This window comes from Marmota marmota, unplaced genomic scaffold (genome assembly GCF_001458135.2).
Source record: "Marmota marmota marmota unplaced genomic scaffold, marMar, whole genome shotgun sequence".
NCBI classification, from domain to species: Eukaryota; Metazoa; Chordata; class Mammalia; order Rodentia; family Sciuridae; genus Marmota; species Marmota marmota.
In genome coordinates, this window is record NW_026000138.1 from 3620491 (window position 1) to 3644876 (window position 24386).

Sequence of the window (24386 nt, forward strand, 5' to 3'; positions counted from 1 at the left end):
AATGGTAAAAAGCTGAATCTCTTTCTTTAAGTTCCTTGCACCCTGGGGGTTCTGCTGCTGGGAATTCACCCCCAGGAAATCATCAGAGATAGGAGCAATGAGGTGATCTTTATGATAATAAAACATTCCAAACAAATGCACCAAGAAGTCATTTAACTAGATATAGGAAAATGCTGACACTGAAGTGCTCAAAGGAAAAAAAATGTAGGCACTTATGGGGGTGCAACTTTGATCAGTAGATACACACGTCACAAAGATGACTCCCAGGCTATGTCCTGACACAGGGACTGATTATTTCCAAGGGGTAGAATTGAAGGTGCTTTTCTAAAAAAAGTTTTTCAACCAGGAATACGTTTTAGCTGGATGATCAGCAGAAGTTTTTAAAGATGACCTCCTTGAAAGGTTCCCACACACATTCCCACTGAACCTGGATGTTCAGAGGACAGAAAGGTCCCTGCTGGGAGCAGGGAAGGCAGGAGGGCCTGTCTCTGGCTGAGATTTCCACCCAGGGCCTTGCCTGGCCAGCTCACCCACCTCCTTAAACTCCTGGATCTGCGTCTGTTCAAACATGGAGAACACGTTGGAGTTGGCCCCCTCTGCCCTCTTCTTGGCTTTCTTAGGCGACTGGGGAGAAGAGCATCGATTAGAGGAGGCAGAGGCTGGGAATTAGAAAACCAGGCCACCCTGGGTGAGGGCTGGGCCTGCTCAGTGGCTGCGGTGACAAGGGGCCCCACTCATCTCGTGGTGCTGCTGGACGGGGAGAGGCCTGGAAGTAGTTTCTGGCCTATTGCAAGAGACCGTGGCTCTTGTGGCCCCTCCTCTGCAAGCTGGGAGCCGGCTTGGTCTGGGGTCAGAGGCCACACCTGCAGATCAGCCAGGTGGCACCCATCCTCAGGACAGCACATGAGAAGAATCGATTGGAGGGAAGGAAAAAGTCAGGCTCACCAAGCCATCAGGAGTGCCGAGATGAAATGACGCCCTTCTAGGGCGTTACAACCCATCTGCTCCCCGCCCCACAACTTTCCCTTGATCCAAATGGCAGTGAAATCGCCTTCCTAAATGTCCCATCCTTGTACCATGTCAACAGTGTGGAGAAGAAGGAATTAACAACCCCCCCACAATCCCACTTCTCTCTGACTTTAAATAACAGCAACTGCTTAAACACGACACATGCATCAGTTCATTTAATTCTCCCAACTGGTCTGTCAAGTAGATGCTATTATTACCATCCCTGTTTCACAGGGGAGGCAACTAAGGTTCAGAGAAGTTAGGTCACTTGCCCAAGACGGCACAGCCACAAAAAAGGCAGACCTTGAGTTGAACTTGGACAGTCTGACTCAAGAGTCTGTGCCCCTAACCACTGACCCACCATGCCCTGAGTTGGGGGCTGCCTCTTCTGGGAGGGGAACCCTTGCCCAACAGTACGGGAGGGAAGGATTTAAGTTTGCAAGTTCAAAAGGTGAAAACGAAAAGATTCTTTTCCCCAGCTGCCTGAACCAGAGAAAAGAATTACAATTTGATCCTTAAGAGCGCTCGATCCCATTTTGCAAGCCCCGGGAGATATTGATTCCTCGAGAGGTCAGCAGACGAGACATAAAAAAAGCCAACTCTTTTATTTTGTTTCTGTGAGTTCCTGGGAGCTGCTGTCAGCTATGGCCACTCAGGGCACTGACTGGGGTTCCTCTGAGCGTGCAGGGCGCACAGTGCTCTTTCCATGGGGGGCTACAGTCTGTGGGAGCTATCTCTCCCCCTCTCTGCTTTGGTCCTCAGCTTGAAGCTAGTGGCATCACCTTCCTGCCCTCCCTGCCCCCAGCATCATCCCCTGGAAATCTGAGGTACTCACCATGGTGGACGGACACAGGGCTACTTCCCGAGTAGAATCCCACGCACTGCCCAGCTCTTCCCAGCCTGGGAGCAATAAATACTTCCTCCCTGTGTTTAAAAATAACCCCATGACCACTTTTGGCAGTGATAGGTGAGCGGACGCCACCTAAGGCCCCCCCACCCCATGCCGTTCTTCTGAAGTCAGGGCAGCTCACTGGCGGCCACTGCCACGGGGTGGGTGACACGTGAGACCCAAAAATGCATTCAAGGTTAAAGAGACAGCGGCTGGGTCATGGGAGAGATGCTGCATGCTTTCCATGGTGCTTGGGCAGGCGACACTTGTGCTTGTCAATTTGGGGAGAGAAAAAGGCAGAGAGAGGAAGTCTCTCTAACACTCTGTGTCATGGTTAGCCCTGGTCCCACCTCAGGGGCTTTGCTTGTGGGGTCTCCTCTACCTGGCACACCTTCCCGACAGTCATCTGCAATGCTCTGTCCCTCCCCTCCTTCCCATCTGTACTCACACACACACACACACACACACACACACACACACCCAGAGGAGCTTTTCTCTGCCAGCACCAGAATGGATGTCTCCCCAGCTCATGGATTTTTGTTAAAGCTCTGGGTGAAAACACAGGAGCTATAAATGGCCAAGAAAAATGGTTGTTGCAGCCACAGGGATGGAGAGGTGGGGAGCCCTGGACATGGGTGAGGATGGGCTTGGGCCCACTGAGGCGGGCAGGTGTCTGGGTGTGTCCCTGAGGGCATCTGTCCAGCGGGGCTGTCTCAGGAGGCATTTTACCTTACGGGGCCTGTGGAGAGGTGCTTAGAGCAGAGCTCTGGCTGGAGAGTGGGAGGTGCGGGGTCCTTGACAGGGCGCTGGACCTCTCGGCCTCTGTGTCCGACTGGAACATGAAGACCACAATGGCCCCTTCGAGGCTGCAGCTAGGAGAAGTGGGGTTGCCTCAGGGGATTCTGGGAACACTGCAGCCTGACAAGGGCACCGGGCCACATGTCTGCTGGGCTTGGGGTCCACAGAGGGGAGGAAGGAGCAAAGTGGGCAGCGGGGGGCATCCCTGCCCTCCGGGCTGGTGTGGCCTGAGCACCTCCCCTCTTGACCACAGGCCCTCAGGGCTGGACCCCTGACTGCTGGCTGCCTGTGGGACTCCGAGAGCCAACAAGTTTCCTGCAACCATTCCGGAGTCCAGCTGAGCCCCCCCAAAAAACACCGAGGCTCTCAGAAGCCAGAGAGAACCCTGGCCTGAGCCACCAGAACAGGAACTTCTAGAACAATCAGAAAACAAACCAAGTGTATTGTGACCGATTGCTGCAGTGAAAATGTCGCCAGACGTGGTGGCTTCATACAGCACGTATCTGTTATCTTGCGGCACTGAGGGTCACAAATAGAAAAGGGCCTGCAGGCAGCGCCCCCACTGTGGTTCCCGTGGGGAGTCCTTCCCTTGTCTTCTCCAGCTCCCAGAAACCCCCACATTCCTGGGCTCATGGTCTGCATCATTCCAGTCTCGGAAGCCAACCTCTCTACAGCTGGCCCTCTTCCCTCCCTCTCCTAAGGACTCCTGTGACTGCGTCGGGCCCACCTGGGTAATCCAGGATGACCCCCACCTTCAGGTCCTGGCCTCATCCATCACATCTGCAAGCCCCTTTGCCATGGAGGGTCACATTCTCAGGGCTTAGGACCTGGGCATAGTGCTAAGAGGAATGGGAAACAGGTCAACAGTGAGCAATGTCAACTACGATGACAAAGCTTTAGTGTATTGAAAGGCACTGATGTGCATGCACATGCACGCGCTCCAACAAAAACAAGAACCAACCCCAAGCCCCACCCCTCAAAAAAAGGTCATTTTATAATGTTTATTTTTTAGGTGTAGTTGGACACAATACCTTTATTTTATTTATTTTTATGTGGTCCTGAGGATCGAGTCTGGGACCTCACACATGCTAGGGGAGCGCTCTGCCACTCACTGAGCCACAACCCCGAAAGGTCACTTTTACTGAGTGATAATTTGCAGAAATTATTCATTGGCAAATTTAAAGGAAGAGACGAGGAGATGCCTCCAGCAGTGTAAGGCACGCGTCTCTTTATAAATTACTCCATTCGGGCGTCGTGTTAGAGTAACACAGAGTGGGCTAAGTCAGGGGAGAGGCACAGAGTGGCCTCACATTGTGAGAGAAGGCAGCAGCATGTTAATGTCATTATCTTTAAAAGCCCAAGAGTTGGATAACTCCAGAAAGTAAAATGGAAAAAAAGAAAATCAAAACCAACCAGCCAATGAAAACATCTTGGAACTTCAAGTTCTGCTTTCTACACCAAAAATTAAGTGGGTGAGTTAGAGGGCGGGTTTGTATCTGTTGAAAGTTGAGGAAAATCATGACGAGATGCCAACGACGAACACCCCAGATGCAGAAGCCTAAGATGAGCAGGAACTCGGGGACACGCTCTTCACAGAGGGTGCGGTCGTGGATGGAAAGGCCCCCGAGCTGCACGCTGGAGAAAGTCAGAAAACCCAGGCCAGGGTCAGTCCTGGCAGCATCCACGTACCCCAGGGTCAGGAGAGCATGGGACAGACCTGAGGGCAGGGAGAACACAGCCCCGGGGAAAACTCAAGAGGCCGGGACAGGGAGAACTGAGGGTTCCTACCGCAGGCTGGAAGTCCTGGTCCACTGCTAGCATGGGGACAGGAGGAGCGATTACTTTTGATTCTCCTTTCCTGTAGCTCAGGGCTTTGTTATTGAACAAGCCATGCCAGCTGAGTCCCGGCCAGCTGTGAATGAAGTTTTGATGTCTGAATTTACAGAGAAGCCACAGAATTCTCCGTTACCCTGGGCCTGACATCGGCCTCCCCTCTTGTCCTTTTTCTGTTCCAGGATCTAATCCAGGATAGCGCATTGGACTTGGCCTTCCAGACCCCTCTCTCTCTTTCTCTCTCTCTTACACACACACACACACACATATCTGTGTACACAAGTAGACTTCTTTTCACACTGATGGTGTCACACCACGTACACAGACACCATCTCACTCCAACAGTGTCACATCACACACCTGAGCACAAATGCACACATACCTCCTGCTCCTGGGTCTTTCCACCCCTGGATGGGCTTTGGCCACCTTCCTGGCAGTTCCTTGCTCCCCTCCCTGGTGGCAGCCACAGGGCCAAGGGGGGGGCTGTGAAGCTAGCTCACTTGATATGCACTCAAGCAACAACTGAAAAGGTGCCAAGAGCAATAGGATTTTTGCCTTTTTTTTTTTTTTTTTTTTTTTTTTTTGGTATTTGGGATTGAATCAGGGACACTCAACCACTGAGCCACATCCCCAGCCCTATTTTGTATTTTATTTAGAAATAGGGTCTCACCGAGTTGCTTAGTGCCTCACTATTGCTGAGGCTGGCTTTGAACTTGGGATCCTCCTGCCTCAGCCTCCCGAGCTGCTAGAATTACAGGCGTGTACCACTGAGCCTGGCTTTTTTGCCTGACTTTTTTTTTTTTTAATTAAAAGAGTCAAAGTAGTCACCATGGGGAACACAGATGTCCCTGTGCTGGTTGGACCGTTCAGTGCCCCTTCTGTCTTTCCTTCAGTGCTGGTCAGTGGGAGCCCCCCCTTTTGAGCCCTGGGGCCTCTGAAGGTTTTAAGGCCGTGCTGGGGGCATATTTTAATTCATGCCCTTTGCAGGTACTTTTGCCACGTTAGTTCCCAGAATGTCGTCATTACATTCCACACTCTCAGGGAAAAGGGACCCTTCTCCATGTGACTGACTGTCGAGCACCCAGCAGAGCTAAAGAGAGAAGGGTTACCCTAGGACCACACTGCTTTTGAGACAGCCAGGCACAGGGACTCGGCAGCCTCTGGAGACAACGTGCCTTGAGGCCCGTGTCCCTTTAAGGATGGTGGTGAAGTCAGCCGTCTCCCAAAGAACAAAGGCATACCAGGCTCTGCCAGCCCAAAGCTGCTGTGTGACGACTCTGTCACCAAATGATAGCCTATCTCCTCATGTCAGGGCCCCTGGCTGTCAGGGAGAGCCACCAGTGGGGAGGGCAGCCTCTCCTGCCAGCCAGACGGGCACGACCAGCAGACATGGGCTGGGCAGGGTTGATGGGCACCGGGCGGCCCAGGTGCAGAGTGGGTGGGCAACTTCAGCCTCCGCACTACGGCTTCCTCATTTGCAAAGCGGACATCCAGTGGGCCTTGCCTCAAAGAACCAGAGTGAGCTGATTAATACCTCTGAAGTTCTAGAATCCTCTGGGCATGGCCATGTTCAGTGAACGTCCGCTCTTACTTCAGGGCACTGGCTGGGACCCTCGCCGAGGGGCTGCGGGTAGAGGAAATAACATGTTCAGATACTAATTCATCTTCTCTCTCTTTTCCCAAGTTCTTTTATTACAATGACTTTGCCCCTCTCTTAGGTTCCCATTCCCAAACCAAAGTCCTCCGGCATCTCAATTCTGCCTCACTGGAGGCCCCTACAATGTCTTGCAAATCTATTGTCCCCCAGGGTGGGAGCTCCCAGTTTGGGGTCTGCCCTCTCCCACCTTTCCACCCCTAGTCCTTCCTGCATGCCCCACTCTGATGCCCCCACTGACGATGACTCCAGAACCCTCCATGGCTCCCCACTGCCCCAGGAGGAAGTCTCTCCTCCTTGGCCTGAAAGTTAAAATCTTACACTTGACCCTGATCTGCTAGAATGGCATGGTGATTGACAGCTGAGTTCTAGGTCAGCTCTTTCACTTCCTTGGTGGCAGGGACCTGGACAAATGCCTCACCTACCTTAAACCTCAGATTCCTCAGTCGCAGCACCCCTAGCCTTGGAAGACCGATGTCATAGCAGACCCACTTACTCTGCCCGACACCGTTCACAGCACGGTCCCCGTGGTCACTCACGCAGGGAGTGTCAGTGCTGCACAATGCCAGGCACTGTGTCCATGCTATGTGATGGGAGGCATATGGCGGTTATTGCGTGTGGTCATGGCCTTCCCAGCCTCCTCCCTGCTGCAGGCCCCTGCTGCAGAGCTCCTAGGGACAGGGGCTCAGGGCTAGCTGAGTTCCAGGGGACATGAACTGAGTCCTACAAGGGATATTACAGCTTGAGCCGGTCCTTGGGGTGAGTGCCAAAGTCTGAGGAAAGCAGGCCTGTCCCCACGGTGACCACACAGCCACTGCACAGTGAACTCACCAAACAGGTCCCCAAAGAAACCATCCTCGCCCCTCTAGCCGGAAGCACTTGGGTCAGGCACCGCGCTCGGGGCTGAGCCTGCTTATTTAATTTTCATAGAAGCACTAAGTTAAGGCAGGCGCTGATGTTAGACCCATTTTGCAGATGAAGAAGGCTCCAAGCAGAGCAGTCACAGTCACACAGCCCCACTGGCAGCACTGGGCAGCGCTGGGATTCGAACTCAGTCCCTACCACCACCACCATCCTCACTCTGGTGTCCCTTGGGGCCCAGGGACCCAGCCCCAGCTCTCACCCACCCCTCACCCAGAGCAAGATCCACCCCTGGCTGCCAGTGGACTGCTGCTGGCTTTTTCTTCCCTCGTATTTTTAGCCCTGGGTCACCTGCCTGCCTGCAGTGGGCAGAGGCTCCCAGACAATATCGTTTTTTACTGCTGCCCTTCAGATGCCCGCGCCCAGCTGTCTTGGTGGCATTCCTGGCCATTGTTACCCTCCACGAGGCCTGGATTCCAGAGACAGCTGTGGCCGGCAGCCTGAGCCCCTCTGCTGAAGAACGTGGCATGGTGACAGCCGGCTGGTCCTCATGCCGGGTCTGGAGCTATATAAAGGCTGCGCTGCTGGCTGCTCAGGCCGATGACCTGGGGTCCTCGGGTGAAGGATCTTCAAGTGCTTCTTCAGCAACACCCAGCCGTGCAGGGCTGGGCAGGCCCCTCCCGCCCTCGCAGACTTCATGGGCTTGGACTCAGGAGTGGTGGCCACAGCCTCACCCTGGGGACGTGTGGGACCAGCTCCTTCTTGGTTCTGGCAGGAGGCAGGGGTGTACTGTGTGTCACGGAATGTCCAGGGTGTCCTTGGTCTCCGCCCAGTAGCTGCCAAGAGCAAGCCCCCTCCCAAACTGTGACAGCCAGAAACATCTCCAGACCTTGCCAACTGTCCCCGGGGAGTAGACTAATCCGGTTTGGGAGCCACTGACCTAGAGAATGGTTCCTGGGACGGGAGAGTGGGTGTCTGCCAGTGAGGAGGCTGGAGGAGGCCAGGGGTGCAGGAGCCCACCTACTCTGCGTCCCCTGGCCAGGGCTGTGGGCAAGGGGGCGGTGTGGAGACAGGCCGGTGGGGGAGATGCCACCCCTGCCACTTGGGGCTTGGGTGGGGAGGGTTAGTGGCTTTTTCTGGGTGAACCTTTCTCTTCTCAATTACAAAATCGGTTGGGTCAGAACCCAAGCCCCAAGGAGTGAGGACCATGAGGTGTGCAATCCGAGTTGGAGGTTCAAGCGTCCTCCCTTGAATTCATGTGGAATCTTGAGTTGTCCCTGAGCTCAGCCCTGCAGTCAGTGCGTAGCCACTCCTGTCCGGGCCCCTGTACCAGCTCACCTGGGTGACCCCAAGAATTGCCACTGTTGACCCTCTGCAGTCCATTGCCAGGGGGACCTTTGTAAAAGCCACTGCCTGCACTTGCAATGGCTGCTGGCTCCCCGAGGGAGATAGCCTCCACCTGCCTGGCCTGCAGCCCTGTCTATACCAGGGCTTCTCCCGCCCTGGTGTGCTCGACACCCCCCGCCACTGCCAACATCAGGGCTGGCCACTCCCCATGGCGGGGCTCTCCTTGCCTTAGAGGATGTCAACCACATCCCTGGTGTCTCTCCTGAGCAATGACTCCAGACATGATGGTCTAGGATGAGTCCAGCATGCATGTGGAGTGACCTGGACAAGGTCCTAGGCCATCCTTGGGGCTGTTGTCAACGCCCATGTCATAGGCACCACAGACACCCCAAGTCTCTGCAAGCCAGCCTAGCCCCCTCAGACTGGCCAAGAGAGCCACAAGGTGATGGCTCAGGGGAACCTTCTGGAGTATGGGCTTCCCTCTTTATCTCTTGCCCCCAACCCTGTCACAGAGGTCAAGGAAATCTGCTCACTCTCCTGCCAACTCCAACGAGGCTCAATGAGAGGAGTGCTGCTGTCGATTAGCAGTCTGCCGTGGTGCTGGGTTCAGGGGTAGTGCCACCTAGGCCACGTGTCTGTCATTCTTCCTTTGCAGGTGTCCTCCGAGACCTGAGACAGAAAACAAGTTCTTGGCCCATGTGTGTTGAGGAGAATAGGAGAGGATTTCGGGGTTGAAGCAAATGGAACAATGGAGCAGTTCTGTTTCCCCCAGAAAAGCCACACAGAAAAAAAACTAAGTGGGCCTTATTCTCCTGGGTGACTCTGAACAAGGGAATAGGAGCCTGAGGGATCAGGGGGAGGGTGTGCTAATACCTCTGCATCCTAGTTGGGGGCCAGGGCATTTCACAAAGGACAAAAATAGATAGGACAGAGGAGAAAGACAAAGAGGGGGGATTAGGAGCCTGCTGTGGACTGAAGGTGTGCGGCCAACTAGGGCCTCTGAGGTGAGTCATGGTTCCAATGGGAACTGGCCCCAGGGCAGGCCATGGGTACGATGCCCAGACGCTGTCCTCAAGGTGAACTAGGGCGCATCCAGAGAAGTTGAGAAAACCAGGCTGACTTCAATTCTGAGCAGAGAGCTGAGACCCTGGTCAGTGAGAAGTGGGTTGGGCTTCGGGTGTCAGAAACCACAGGCAGAATCCCACACCTGCAGGGGGTTGTTGTTCTCTCATAACAAGGAGTTTGGGAATAGGCAGTCCCAGGGCTGCTCAGTTGCTGGACACCATCGGGGATCCTGCAACTGTTTCTGTGATTTTACTGACATTTCCTCCACGCTCCCAAGATGGTGGCCGCAGATCCAAATGTCATAGCTTCACACTCCATGTTGGACACAGGAGGCAGGGTGGCCGGGAGGGAGAATGTTTCTTTACATACACATCTACTTCTTATCTGGGAGGAAACTATCTTCTTGGCGAAGCGCCTGGGAGGCTCTCCAATCACATTACTGGCCGTAACAATGTAAGGTTCCCATGCCCACACTAAGCCTGGTCTATCTTCTTTGAGATCAAAGACTCTGGCCAAATCCTGAACAGAATCAGAATTCTGTTAGCAAGAAAAAAAGATGGCAGAAGGATTTGGGGTAGGTGACCAATAATGTCTGCCCAACAGCCCCCCCCCCACTGCCCAGCTAAAGCAATATTTCCCAAATTTATATATGAAAACACAAAATGTTCTGCAATGAAGTTCCCATAGCCACAGAGTGAGTCTAGTTCAAAAGATTCTTCAGTTGCAGAACTTCTCAGAAACCTTAACAGTAATAATTACCATGTATTGAATAATTGCTTCATAACAGCCACTATACTAGGCTATTGTAAGTCCTCAGAATAACTATGGGACAAATCAAGGAAGTGGGCAGACTCAGAGCTAGGACTCTTAATTTTAGCCCCCTAGGTTCTAAGGGACATATCACTTCTTTCTGGGGAGACGATTTACTAAAACGAAAAGCTTCAAAACTTACAGCTTCTCTCTCGCTGTACTTCCTCCCCACTGGATTATCCCAGGCTAAAAGAATTCGGATTAAATGGACTCCCCTGATTGAAGTTTGTTCTGTTACTTTTTTGTAATATTCTGTTCCTTTCTTTCTGAGCACTTACCAGTTTCAAATTAAAGTTTTGCATTCATGCCCTTGCTAGGCCCATACCTGTGTTCCCCACTAGAAAAAACAGCTCCAATGCTGGCTGAGATTTTTGTCTTTTCCCTATTGTATCCAGCACCTAGATCCATTCGGGGCACATAGTAAATGCTCAGTAAAATTGCTGAATCTACAAATGATCTGCAACTGAATTTGCACATTTGTTTAAGAGTCTGGGTAAAAACTGCGTTTCAAATTCTAGTTTTGTGGGGAGGATCGGATAAATGATGTGAAAGAAACCAGAAGTTAAAACAAAAAACAGAAGTTAAAAAAAAAATCCCTGGGGAGTTGGTTTTGACTTACAGCTGATTTCTATCAAGGTCAAATCTCTCAACAGGAAAAATCCATCCGCAGCTAGAGCGAGACCGCCTGCAGACCCGGCAGCTGAGAGTAAGCTCCATTTCCTCCTACGCTCCTCTTTCAGCCTGAAAACGCCCCTACATCTGGCTTCCTGGAAGAAAACTCAGGAACATGCATCCCCATGACCTTTCCACTTCGGTCCTTCCCAAATGTCCAGTCTAATTGCTTAGAGGTAAGAGGGTGGGGGGAGTTGGGGTGGCAACTGCTGAGCTTCTGTCCTGCAGTTCTCCAAACTCCCCAGCAGGGAGCGATGCTACTTTAAGGCTCAGCAAGACTGCACCTCAGCGCAGAACGGAGGGAGCAGAAATCTGGAAAGGGCGAGGGCCATCTTTTGTCCCACCTGTCTCTGCCAGGCCTGCCAGACCCATCTCACCCATGCCACTTTTGGAAATCGGAAGGGTGACTATCGAAGGAAGTCTTTATAAAGGAAAACCATTTGCTGGTTTGTAGCTCATTCGTTAATTCAGGACTCAAATATCAGGCGCCTACTATTTACCAAAGCCCCCAAGAAACAAAACAGACAAATCCAGGCTCTCCTGGAGCTGGTACTGTGGCTGGGGACCAGGTAGCAGGTCACAGATGATAAACATAAGTCAATGACCCAGGTTTTACGCATATGCACAACAAATATATGCCTGCCTGCCTTCACCAAAGTGTGTCATGCCATACACACGGTTACATAATCACTTATTTGCTTAATAAGATAACAAGATAATCATTCCATGTCAATAAACATTGATCCATGTCATTATTGGAACAGCTGTAGAATGTCCAATTGTATAGATGTCCCATATTTGATCCAGAACCCCCATTAAAAGGCATTTAGGATGTTTCCTGTTTTTTTTCCAAATTAGACATGAGGCCACCATTCTCAGAACATTCTTATGTGTCCTAGTGTCTAATTGCACCCCCCCCAACCCCCAGTGAAACCTAGGACCTCACACTTGCTAGGCAAGCCTCTACCTGAGCCACAGGCCAGTCCCTCCAGTGGCTTCCTGGGATGCACTTTTAGAAGCAGAGACACTGGACCTAAGGTTGCGCACTTTCCAAGCCTGTGAGGCCCGGATGTTTCTCGAACCAGCCTCTGGAAGGTCTTCAGGGAGACCTGCTATGGCCTGAGAATGTGTCCTTGGTGGCAAATCACTTTTTCTGGAGAGAAACCGGCATCCTACGAAATTGGCAGCATTTGTCTCCAGGGACTGGCCGGATGGGTAATTTTTATTTTAATTTTCTTCTTTATTCATTTCTATATTAAATTTTTCTACATTGGGCATGCCTAGCTTTTTATATTAATTTTTCCTCATGAAAGCAATATTAGATTGTTATGAAAACCCAACACATCTGTATCAGCTGGGAAAAAAAAAACACGCAAGAGAAGTATGTAAAGCAGAAAAAGAGGGCCCCCTGTGTCACCAGAAGCTGCCATACTCTATTCTGTGTGTCCAGCTTTTAGACATGGTCCAGCCCCTGCCGCACATTCATGTTATATGAACTCACCCCCAAAGAATACTGTCATAATAATTTAAAAAATTAGATTAAGCTCATGTTCCACATTGAGAAAGAATATCAAGTGGGCTCACCCAGAACACGTTTTCTGTTCCTAGCTTTCTTCACTTGACAACACATCTGAGAGATTATTCCCTACAGGGACAAGGGGGCTGCTTGGCTCTTTGTAATTGCTGTTAACAAATTTCCATTGTGCATAAATCACGTGAGTTATTTGCTTGATCCCCTGTGGATGGACACAGCTTGGTTGATTTGCTGTTATAAACAATGATGCAGGGGACATCTCCCTGACATATGTCGCTGGAGGCCCCTTGGCAACAGGACCAGGCTGAGCAGGCCTAGAAGCTTCAACAGCTTCCTCTCCGTGTCCTCTCTGATGAGGAGACTCCCAGGCAGGGCGACTTGGACTGGGACATTGTCACAGTCTGCCAAGCCCTCAGCAGATGTTTTGTGATGGGCCTTGAGACCCCCAAATAAGAATAGAAGTGGGATTCTTCACTCTTCATTAGGACCACAGCTGTGCTTTTCTGTAGTTGTGGAAAAAAAGAGGTCTTTCTAAAATTTTGATAGAAGTAATGTATGCTCATAGAAAAAAAATTAATGCAGACACATATAGGGAAGAAAATAAATTATCAGGAGTCCACCACCCAGATTTGGGCCCAGCTAGCTTAACATTGCTTCCAGATTTCTAATGTATTCAGACACGCGCACTCCCGGCCCCCACATTGTGCATGGTGCTTCCTAATCTGCATCTTTTTCACTTAAAATATGTCATGCACACCTCGGCATGTCTACAAATAGAGCAGAATGTCGCCCCTTCTAAAGGTTGCACAGAAGTTCTGAGCTGTTCCCACATTTATTTACAAACCTCTCTTGGTGGACATCTAGGTCGGTTCAACTTTTCATCTGATTATAAGCCACCCCCGGATCTTATCTGATGATTTCTTTACAATTAATTCCTAGTAGTACAATTGTAGGATGGTGGAACTTTTCTTTTTCAGTACTGGGGACTGTACCCAGGGATGCTTCGCTACTGAACTACATCCCCAGCCCTTTGTGAAACAGGATCTCTCTAAGTTGCTCAGGGTCTTGCTAAGTGGCCTGAAACTTGCCATCCTCCTGCCTCAGCCTCCTGAGTGGCTGGGATTACAGGCATGCACCATCACACCCAGTGGGTCACAGAACTTTTTAAAAGAGATTTGATGCATGCAACAAAACTGCCTTTCAAAAAGATGCTAATTTACACCCTCGCCAGCTATATATGATATTATCCTGCACCTCGCAAAACTGCTAAGACACTGAATATACTTCCAAATTGCTTTTTAGCCATTTTAATTTCTCCTCCTCATCATCCTATTTCTCGTTTTGCATTGCGTGTTCCTATATTTGCTCGTTGTTTTAAAGAGCTGGCAATATATTGCGGTTATTTTTGCAAAGATATGCAAATATTTTTTTCAGTTTTTAATTTGTCTTTAAATTATTTTACTTTTGATTGTGGTAAAATATACATATCATGAAACTTACCCTTTTGATCATTTTAAAGTGTACAGTCCCCGGGGCCTGAAGCACATTCTCTCCATTGTGCAAAACCATCACCACCACCCACCTTGGGAGCCCTTTTGTCACCCCCAGCTGAAACTCTGTCCCATCAAACACTGACTTCTTGGTCACTTCTCCCCAGCCCCTGGTCACCTCTATTCCACTTTCTGCATCTGATAACTTACACAATAGTGGCCTTTGGTGTGTCTGGCTTATCTCCCTCTGCATTGTGGCTTCAGGGTTCATCCATCTTGTAGCAAGTGTCAGAATTTCTGTCCTTTTTAAGGCTGAATCATATTTCACTGTGAGCAGACACCACATTGGGTCCATCCATTCCTCTATCCATGACACTTGATTTGCTTCCCCCTTTGGCTGTGGTGATAGGGCTGATGTCAACATGGTTATGCAATATCTGCAGGAGTCCCTGCTTCCAGTGCTCTTAAGTATACACTCAGAAGTGGTTGTCTTTAACTTTTAATGTTGTCTATGAATCTTTGGCGTACGGAGGCTTTACATTTTAAAGGACGCATCTATCAATCTTTCTCTGATTGCTTTGGCTCTGGGGTCATTTCTACAGACTATACACTATTTTAAAAGACATCTAGATAAGGGTTCTGTTTATTCATGACTGTGTAACAACACACCCCATAACTCTATGGAGTGAAAAAATAATAAACATTTATATTTGCCTGTGAATCAGGAATTTGCACAGGACACAGTGGGGTCAGCTTGTCTGTGACCCACGGGGCTTCAGCGGAGGCAGCTGGAGTGTGGCTAGGAGGCTCACTTCTTGGGTGGCTCACTCATGGGGCTGGTGCCTGTGCCCACTCTCGCTGGAAGCTTAGCTGAGGATCTGCACTGAGGACTTTTCTTATGATCCTCTCTGCAAAGGTTGTTTGGCTCCCTCACAGCATAGTGGCTGGGTTTCAAGAGTGAGTATCTCCAGAGATTAAGGGAAAAGTATATGATATTTTTGTGACCTGGCCCCAGAAATCGCATAGTGTCACTTTTCTGTACTCCATTGGTCAAAGAAGTCATAAAGCCCAACCCAAGTTCAAAGGAATGGAATGGGGCAGAGCTTCTGGAGGAGTTGCAGAATTCCAGAAGAGCATATTTGATGGGAAATACTGTTGCAGACATTTCCAGAAAATGTAATATACTGAGTCTGCTGTTTGGCCGCAACAGTTTGCATTCATCTCATAGGTAAAATACACCCATAGCCCCCCGAAAAGCCATCCCATTACAGGATTGGGCTCAGAATCAAGGACCAGATGCACCCAAAGACCCTCAGGGACTATTCCTTGGGGACAGCTCCTTGAGTGATTTTCTTCCTGAAGATCTGTGAAGAGCCAGGGCATCTGGCTCCCATGTGCTGGACACACAGTGGTGAGACAAGCAGATGGTGGTTGCTCCAGCCACCTCCATCCAAAGAGGAAGGAAAGGGGAGGCTTTCTCCAACCACTGCTCCATAGCAATTTGAAATCTAGCTGGGCAGGCATTGGCAGGTGTTGCCAGTTCCTTGATTAGAGCCCTGTTGTTTCCTGGATATGATTCTGAGCTGAACAGCAGTGTTCAAAGAGCAGAAGGTGTTAATTTTGATGTAAGGTAGTTTTTCAATTTTTCTAATAACTCATCTTTTGCTTCTGTAAGAAGTCTTTGCCTCACCCAAGGTCACAAAATTTTTTCTTTCTCCAGGAATCTTTACATATTTTTAATTTTTTTTTTACATTTAGTCAAAGGGCGCATTTTAACCTAACTTTGTATATGGATTGAGGTATGGCATGTCTGCTTTTACCATTTCAAGTCAGTGTGTATTGCATGAAAAGAAAAGGGATTGGAAAAGAAGAAGTGACGGGCTGGGGCTGGGGCTCAGTGGCAGAGTGCCTGCCTAGCATGTGTGAGGCACTAGGTTCCATCCTTAGCACCACATAAAAATAAATAAAATAAAGGCATGCTGTCCATATAAAACTACGAAAAAAAATTAAAAAAAAAAAGAAATGAAATGAGCAAGTGACATGATCACCTATTAGTAAACCTAATGGACAAAAAAACAAAAAAAAAAATGCTCTTAGAACCAGGAAGTGAAGTTAGCAACACTACAGGCTGCAAGCTCATCATTCAGGTGGTGAACAACTGGAAATCAGAATTTTAAACACAATTCCATTTACAAGATCATCAAACATAAGAAATGTTTAGGGATGCATCTGTCAAAAGATGTGATGAAAGACTTACAGGATCAAAACTACAAAACTCAGCTGAGGCAAGTTAAAGAGGCTCTAAATGAACAGAAAGGCATGTCCTGTCCATGGGGTGGAAGACACAACACTGTCAGGTGTCAAGTGCCTCCATAAGGAACAAGGGGTCGACTGCCATCCTGATAGAAGTCCCAGGAGGCTTTCTTTTCTTTCTTTCTTTTTTCTTTTCTTTTCTTTTTCTTTCTTTCTTTTTTTTTTTTGGTGAGCTGATTCTAAAATTTATATGGAAACGAAGGTGATGGGGAAGTGTTTAGGATGATGGCAAGCCCCAGAGACCTGACACCACCTGATTTCAAGACTTATTATAAAACAACTCTCTTCAAGAGAGTGTGGTGTTGGTGTAAAGATAGGCAAATAGATCAACAGAGCAGAATAGAGAGTCCGTAAACGGATGCATGCATACATGAATAACCGATTTTAGTCAAAGGCGCAAAGTCAATTCAGTGGAGAACAGATAGTCTCTTGCCAATTTTGAATTGGATTGCTTGTTTTATGATAAAATAGAGTTTCTTTTTAAAATTGAATTTTGAGAGGTAATTTTTTTGAGAGTTTTTTTTAATCTGTTTATTCTGGAAATGGTCTTTCATAAACCATGTGTTTTGCAAATATTTTCTCCTGCCATGTAGTTTCTTATTTCATTTTCTTTTAAAAATATCTTTATTTTATTTCTTTATTTTTATGTGGTGCTGAGGCTTGAACCCAGGGCCTCAAACATGCCAGGCAAGTGCTCCACCACTGAGCCATATCCCCAGCCCCTCTTATTTCATTTTCTTAACCATGTATTTGAAAGAGTAGAAGTTCTAAATTTTTATGAAGTCCCATTTATCTGCCTTTTTCCTTTTGTACCATGTGTTCTTGTGTTTGTATAAGAAATCCTTGCCAAAGCCAAGTCACAAAGACTTTCTTCTATGTCACCTGGAGTTTCAGAGTTTACACTAGGTCAATGATCCAGTTCAAGTCAATTTCCTATGGAGAGCCAGGGATGACCTTTTGTTTTGTTTTGTTTTTGTTCTTTTTGCATATGGATGCCCAGTTGTTCTAGGGCTACTTATTGAAAAGAATATCCTTTCTCTGTTGAATTGCTTTTGCACTTTGGTTGAAAATCAATTGACCATGTATGAGTGGGTCTATTTCTGAACTCTCTATTCTACCCCATTGATCTATGTGTCTGTCCTTTCACCAATACCACAGTCTTGATAACTGTCATTTTAGAATAAGTCTTGAAATCTGGTAATAAAAGCCTGAAGACTATTCTCAGTGTGAGAGAAAAAAAATGGGTATCTAGAGAGACTGGGGATGGGAAACAGTTCTATTTCCAAGCCCAGCAGTTCCTGGCTCCTTTATATGTAAGAGTTTTTAGTTCACTTCCCTCCTTTTACATTTTATCACAGGTGGCAAGAAAGAACCAGATGATATTTCAGATCTTCTCTTATACCAGAGTACAGTTCCTGTTTTCCATGTTACCACAGATGACAGATTTTCTACCACATAACAAAGACCCCTTTTACTCCAGTTCCCGTGTGCACTGACCTCCTCCTCTGAGCTCTACAGATTGAGTATCTCCAAGGCCCTGAGCCATCTCCGATGCGCATTCAGTAGAGCAGGTGACCGACCAGCAGAGGGCGCTGAGGCTGCCCAGGCATCCCTTTCACAGCCTCTCGGGACTGGGCTTGGGGTCTCTGCATAGTTCGGGCTCCCTCCTGGCATGGTGGTCTTGGGTGCTCAGACTGCTTACCTGGAGGCAGAAGACCTTAAGTGTAATTGTTCTCGCTCACAAGGAGAAAAGAGCACGGAAGACCTGGACTTGGAAGTCATGTGTGGTCAGAATCCACATCCACTTTGCTCTATGGGCCCAGGCAACCCCAAACTCAAGTTGGGGGACAGGGACTCCACCTCTCGACAGGGGATTGGCCGAGTTCCACAAGAGCATTTGAGAATAAGAGAGATGGCTTGTGGCCACTTTGGAAAATACAGTCTAACATGGTAGGGAAACCCCTCATTTATGAAAAAAAAATTTCCTTATGCCTAACTACAAAACAAACCCAAAAACCTCCAGTGTCCTATTTCATCTTTCCTGACGCTTCCTCCAGGGATTTAGGTATCAAACCCAGTGGCTCAGGCAGGCTCATTTCCTATAAAGTGGGAAGAATAATACCTTCCTGACAATCTGGAATAAAGATAAATACTTGAAATGGTTTATGGAATAATAAAGGATGGGATTCTTGAACCTGGGAAGAAGGAGGCCACCTCAGTTTACCACGGATCCCACATATGACCCAAATGCCAGCACAGGGGAGAGGGAGTTTGTCTTTGACCCAAGGCCTGGACTGCAGAGTTGACTCCACCAGTTCCACAGCCCACCAAATGCCAGGGACCCAGTTCTCCACTGGCTCTGGGCTCTGTCTTAAAAGGCCACCTCCGTCTCTCAGGGCCAAGTTCCCCTAGAGACACCCAGAAGGTTTCCACATTCCCAGCTTGCACCGCACTGCTCCCGGTAACCCGGTCCAACCCTCCCCAAGGGCTCAAGGGCTTCTGAGAGTGGCTGAAGCCTAAGCCAATCAGGAGAATCCCCATTCCTTGGCTACTGTGACTGGTCCAACAGGAGCATGTGACCCAGGCTTGGATCCAATCAGAGTAAAGCCTGGTGTTTTGTACATAATGCCAGGAAAAGACACTTTTGTCCTGCTGGATTCCTAAAAGGAAGGTGCTGTGGACAGCTGTCCACTGCAAAGGGACAATGCCCTGGAGGTGAACCACTAAGGAGGAAATGGAGGAAACTGGAATCAAATCCCATCTATTCAGCCCTGGATAAACCTGCCTCCTCATTCTTGGCTATCCTGTCCCCTCATAAGACTGTTCAGTTTTGCCTTTAGAGTTTTATTCTGCTTTTATCTATGCATAAGCTAGTATACTTTATTATTATTTTCTGCTGCTTGCAATCACAACTTTCTAGTAGATACTGTAAATTTAATAGACTTCATATGGTATTTTGTAAAGGAAGGAGTTGGCTTGGACAGCGACTTTCTACTAGTGATATCCTACTTGCTGGTGCAGTCTCCCCCACCCCCTTTTTTATCTCCAATTTGTCCTCGAAGTTCAAGTTCCTTTTCCTCTATTATATAGAACACATTATTTATTCTTCCTGTGGTGCTATTTGGTACCTTTACCAGGGAAGGAGTCCACCTTTGATTCAGTTCTTGGCAATATATTTTTCCAGACCAAAAGCAATTCCCTTCCTAAGAAAGAGTCAGGTACCACTGATAAGGAAAGGTAGTAGGAGGCAATGTCAGGACAGCCATCGTGGTTGCCCACTAACAAGACACCTCTCTCCCCTTCCTTGCTGGCAAGATCCTAAAGTTATTCAGGTTTTAAAGGAAGGTGAACTCATCAACTGGCCTTCAATGTGGGCATGCAACCCATAGTGGACAGCAAGGTTCAAGAAGCAATTTTGGGGCCTTATGGGAAAGTTTTTCTCCTCTGATAAGGGGAGAGCATATTATAGGAAATTCTCTTTCCTCCAAGCTTCCAGTTGCTTCTTCTGAATGCAGTTGTATGAGGATGTGATATCTGGAGCTGTGGCACCTATTTTGCGAACACAGGAAGGCAAAGGGAATAATAGAGACACTGGACTAGTGCTTTCAGTATTGTTAAACCTTAGCACTAAGCCTGGGAGCCATCTCCTCCAGACTTCTTGTTATATGAGAACTATCAACCCCCTACTCATTTAGGACAGGGTTTAGCAAGTGTTTTCTAAAAAGGGCCACATAGTAGATATTTTAAGTTTTGCAAGCCAGATGGTCTCAGTGAGACTACTCACTCTGCATTTGTATTATGAAAGCATCCATAGACAATATGCTAACAAATGGGTGTGACTGTGTTCCAACAAAACTTTATTTAAAAAAAATGGGCAACATGTCAAATTCCCAGTGGGCCATAGTTTGCTAACCTCTGTGATGGCTGGATTTACTGTTGCTGGCCCAACACAGGTCTAACAAAGCACGAATCGGCTATCCTGGCTGGAGGCCTCTCACCCCAGCACAGTTGTTGGCAGCATTCACTTATTTTCTTCCACCAGCATTCATTTATTCAACAAGCATCTATTAAGCACCTACTGTGTGTTAGGAACTGTTCGATGTTGGGGCTATGATGGGGAATGTTGGACACTGACCTTAGGGAGTTTTATCATGTAACAGCAGGAATCACGGAAGACTTCCAGGAGGAGGTGACGACTGAGTTAGCCCCAAGGGATGAATAGGCGATGGTAGCAAAGTATGTGGACCTGGGCAATTAGGAGGTCACTCCCTGGAAAGATCCTGAGGTAGGAGTAGATTCAGCACATCTGTGGCTGGAATAGAGAAGGTGAGGGAAGGAGTGAGGGGATGGCCTTGTGGGCCATTATCTTTCACGCTGATTGAGCTGGAGCGATGGAGGGCTTAGAGCAGAGGAGGACATCAGCTTACTGACAGCTGCCTGGGCTTGGGGGCAGGAGGGGAGAGAAAGAGAAGAGGGCCTTGAGAGACCCTGAGGAGGTCAAAGACAGGACTGGAGGACAGAGCAGAGGAGGGAGGTGTCAAGGTGCTGTGCCGAGTTCTGGTTCTTGATGTTTTGTTGCATTATTATTTAAAGAAATAGAGTTAGGGCAGAGGGGGAATCAGGGAGGGTTTTTGAGGCCTTTGTGCAGTGCCTTTGACCCAGGGAGGAGAGCAAGCAGTGGAGAGACGTTCAGGCTTGGTCCATCCTCCAGCTTTGCCTTGTGTTTGTCCTGAAAAATTCACTGCATTAATTGGACTTCATGATTATCTTCATTTAAAGCATTAGGTAAAATCTATAAATGTCAAGACACAAAGTGCAGGAAGGTAACGGGGATCGTCATAGAGGCCAGGAAGACCACCCAGCCTCCCCTAATTGCAGACTGTGGAGGGGAACATGGCCCAGGAGCTGCGCCAGAACTGCCAAGGAAGCTGAGCCTCCACCAGGCACCAGGAGATCCCTGGGTGCCCAGGGGCCCCCTGAGGCCTGGTCCATACACTCGAGGACGCACCTATGTTAATATTTATCAACATTGTAGATACACTGACTTTAAAAATCAGTCCTTAGATCAGCTATGATTACACATGGCTACAAGTAACAGAAAATCCAATCGCTGATACATAAACTGTCAGAGTTGATTGGAATGTATCTGTTCTGTTTCTCAACTGGAGGTCCAGAGGTGAGCTGTTGGTTAAGTGGCTCAGCAGCAGCAGGTGAGAATTTTCTTTAATTTTCTTGATCTTTCCCTCATGGCAACAAGATGGCTGCTGTGACTCTCCCTTTGGGTTCCTATCAGGAGAAGTTAGTAATGACTTTCCCAGAAATCCCCAGCAGGTTTCCCATTATGTTATTGGCCCGATGGTGTCCTGTGACTATCATCGACTGCAAAGTGATAGGAAGTCTGGAAAGGTGAGAGTTTTTCCTTTTTAACCTCCATAGTAGCAAGTCAAGGAAAAGGAAGTTGGGATGCGTGTCCCTATCCCACCTCTCCTTACCCTGAATTCATGCTTTCCTGATGCAGTCACTTTCCACTCTTAAGTGTTCCCTTTCCTCTGTTTTTTTTCCTCCCTAACCAATATGTGTATGGTGTTACTTATTGTGTGTGTGTTGGGGGGGATTCCATTCAGGTAACTACTGTCTTAATTCTAGAAGGTAAGGGCCACCTTCCCTCATCACTGCTCCTACCTCTTACACATGCCACCCACAGCTACTAACTTCCCCACCATATTCCAGGTATAGCTTAATGCTGTTTAAATATTTCATTTGTATTTTATACTTAAAAAATGTTCAATCAACAAACGCTACCTTAGGTATTCAAGGTCAAAATCAACAGTGACAAAACACATTGACAACACGTGCCCTGACAGGATGGACACAAATAGCACTTCACCTCTGGGGCTTCCTTACAGTGCCCACAGCCCGGGCTACCTGTGAGCAGAGCCTCAGACAGACCTCACTTGAGGACAGTCTACAAAACATTCAGCCAGGCAGCTCAAGACCATCAAGGTCGTCAGAAACAAGAAAAGCTTGAGAAAGTGTGATAGCCACCAGCAACCTAAGGAGACATGATAATGAAGTTCAGTGTAGATTTCCTGAATTGGATCCTAGAACAGGAAAAGATGGTGGGGAAAACTGAGGAGATCTGAATTCACCATGGGCTGCAATTGATGATAATGTATCAGTGTTGATCCATGGACGGCAACACAGTGACCATATCAATGTGAGACACCAATGATGGGGGATGGTATGGAGCACACGGGGGCTTTCTGAACTGTTTGTACTATCTATTTTTCTGTAATTCTAAAATCGTTCTGAAAAAGTCCATTAAATATTTAATTAATATTCAATATTTATATTATTACTCTTTATATTATTTACAACTGGGCTATTTTTTGTACCCTGACTACAATATTTTGTTTTTCTTAGAGTTAGCAGTTGCCTCTTTTTTAAAAAAATCTTTTTGTGTTCTTGTTAATAACTCATCCCAGCCTGTTTTTTTATTACTGTAAATCTCATAATATACTTAAGTACATTGAGTAATTCATCAATTTAATTTTTCAGCTCATAACACTACTCCATTGTCTTCCTTATACATATATATAATTTTAGTTGTAGTTGGACACACACATTTATTTTATTTATTTATTTTTATGTGGTACTGAGGATTGAACCCAGAGCCTCACATGTGCTAGGCGAGTGCTCTACCGCTGAGCCACAACCCCAGCCCAACAGAGGAGTTTTTAAAATTCAAAAAAAAATTTTTTTTTTAAATCTTAAAAAAATATCTCTATTTTAAGCTGGAGAAGACTATGGAATTCCTAAGAGAAGGAATAGAAACTGAACTCACCTCTACACACTGAGGTGTCCCTTCTTTCTGGCACTAGCTCTTCTCACCACATGCCTTTGTGGGCTGCAGTGTGGAAATCAACAGGACATTGGACTTTTCTGCATTTGGCCATCTGCAGTTTTAGGGCTTCCTTTGAGACTGACAATAATAATCATGGCTACAATTTCTGGAGCCCCATCTGGATGCCAGCACAGTGCCACACTCTCACACATGGGATCTCATATGACCTGTGAAGGCACTCAGTGAATCTGTCATCTTGGGTGGGGCCCGAGTCCCTTCCAGGGAGGAGCCATCCCCAGGGTCCTTGTTTCACAGCTGCCAATTTTATTCATTTACTTCCCTATCTAGCCCTCTAGAAGCCACCTAGGTTTGGTACCCCCTTGGGCTCTCCACTATGGGAAAGACTATGTCCCCAAGTCCCAGAGGGAAGATGACCTGTCCTGGATGGTGGCCTCCCAAGTAGCTGAAAGCACTCATCCTGCAGGACTCTGCCCGGGGCTCCCTCTTCCTCCTGAGGGCTGGGTGTGATGACAGCTGTCAAGAGGGGTCAGACATGGAGGTGGGAAGCTCTCCAGACGCAGAGAGGGGATTAGAAGCAATGGCTCCAGGGCTGTGGCTGGGGCTGGGGCTCAGTGGTAGAAGGCCTATCTCACATGCGTGGGGCACTGGGTTCGATCTTCAGCACCCCACAAATAAATAAAATAAAGGTATCGTGCCCATCGACAACTAAAAAGAAGAAGAAGAAGTAATGGCTCCAGGGCTGGGGCTTGCAGGGACCTTGCTCCTCTCAGGCCGTCTCCTCTGAGCCTCAGGCTTCCCTAGAGAGCCACGGGCAGCACCTACTGTGTGTCTCACTTGTTGTCAGGTGCCGGAGTGTCCGCCCTACGAGCTCACATGCCTCTGGTGTCTTCCCTGTCGTGCGTTTCCATGTGGTCCTGGAGTCCGCTCAGTCTAGACACTTAGCACCTACTCTGTGCCAGGCCTCCGGTATCATCTTGGTGCTTCTCAAGCCTCAGTCTTTGAGCTCCTCTTCACAGTTCTTTGAAACTTCCATCCGTGCTACTTGGGGCTTTTTATTTGTCTTTGACTTGACTTCCTGTTCCGTTCAATACATTTGCTTTGAGAAGGAACTTCAGAGCACTGCCATCCATGGAAAATCAGCCAAAAGCAGATGGTGGAAGAAACTTAGAGCTGGTATGTTTATAAGCACCTACTATGTGTCAGGCAGTGGGTACACGAGGCATATTAGATAAAAACTGTGGTTCTCT

The 24386-nt window shown here is 48.1% G+C and overlaps 1 protein-coding gene across 2 annotated transcripts in view; it reads right to left on the reverse strand.

Moving 5' to 3' along the window:
* The window catches only part of Myl2 (myosin light chain 2), a 7183-nt gene extending 5238 nt beyond the window's left edge, over positions 1 to 1945 (reverse strand). Inside the window, exons 1-2 of one of the 2 annotated variants that reach the window (XM_048785594.1) lie at positions 1844 to 1945; positions 535 to 624 (exon numbers count right to left, since the gene is read on the reverse strand). In XM_048785594.1, coding sequence (XP_048641551.1) covers positions 535 to 624; positions 1844 to 1846 — 93 coding nt within the window. In that variant the 5' untranslated portion in view covers positions 1847 to 1945. The remainder of the gene's footprint in view (positions 1 to 534; positions 625 to 1843) is intronic. The other variant, XM_015502510.2, reaches the window with a different exon arrangement.
* Positions 1946 to 24386: the final 22441 nt, after the last annotated feature.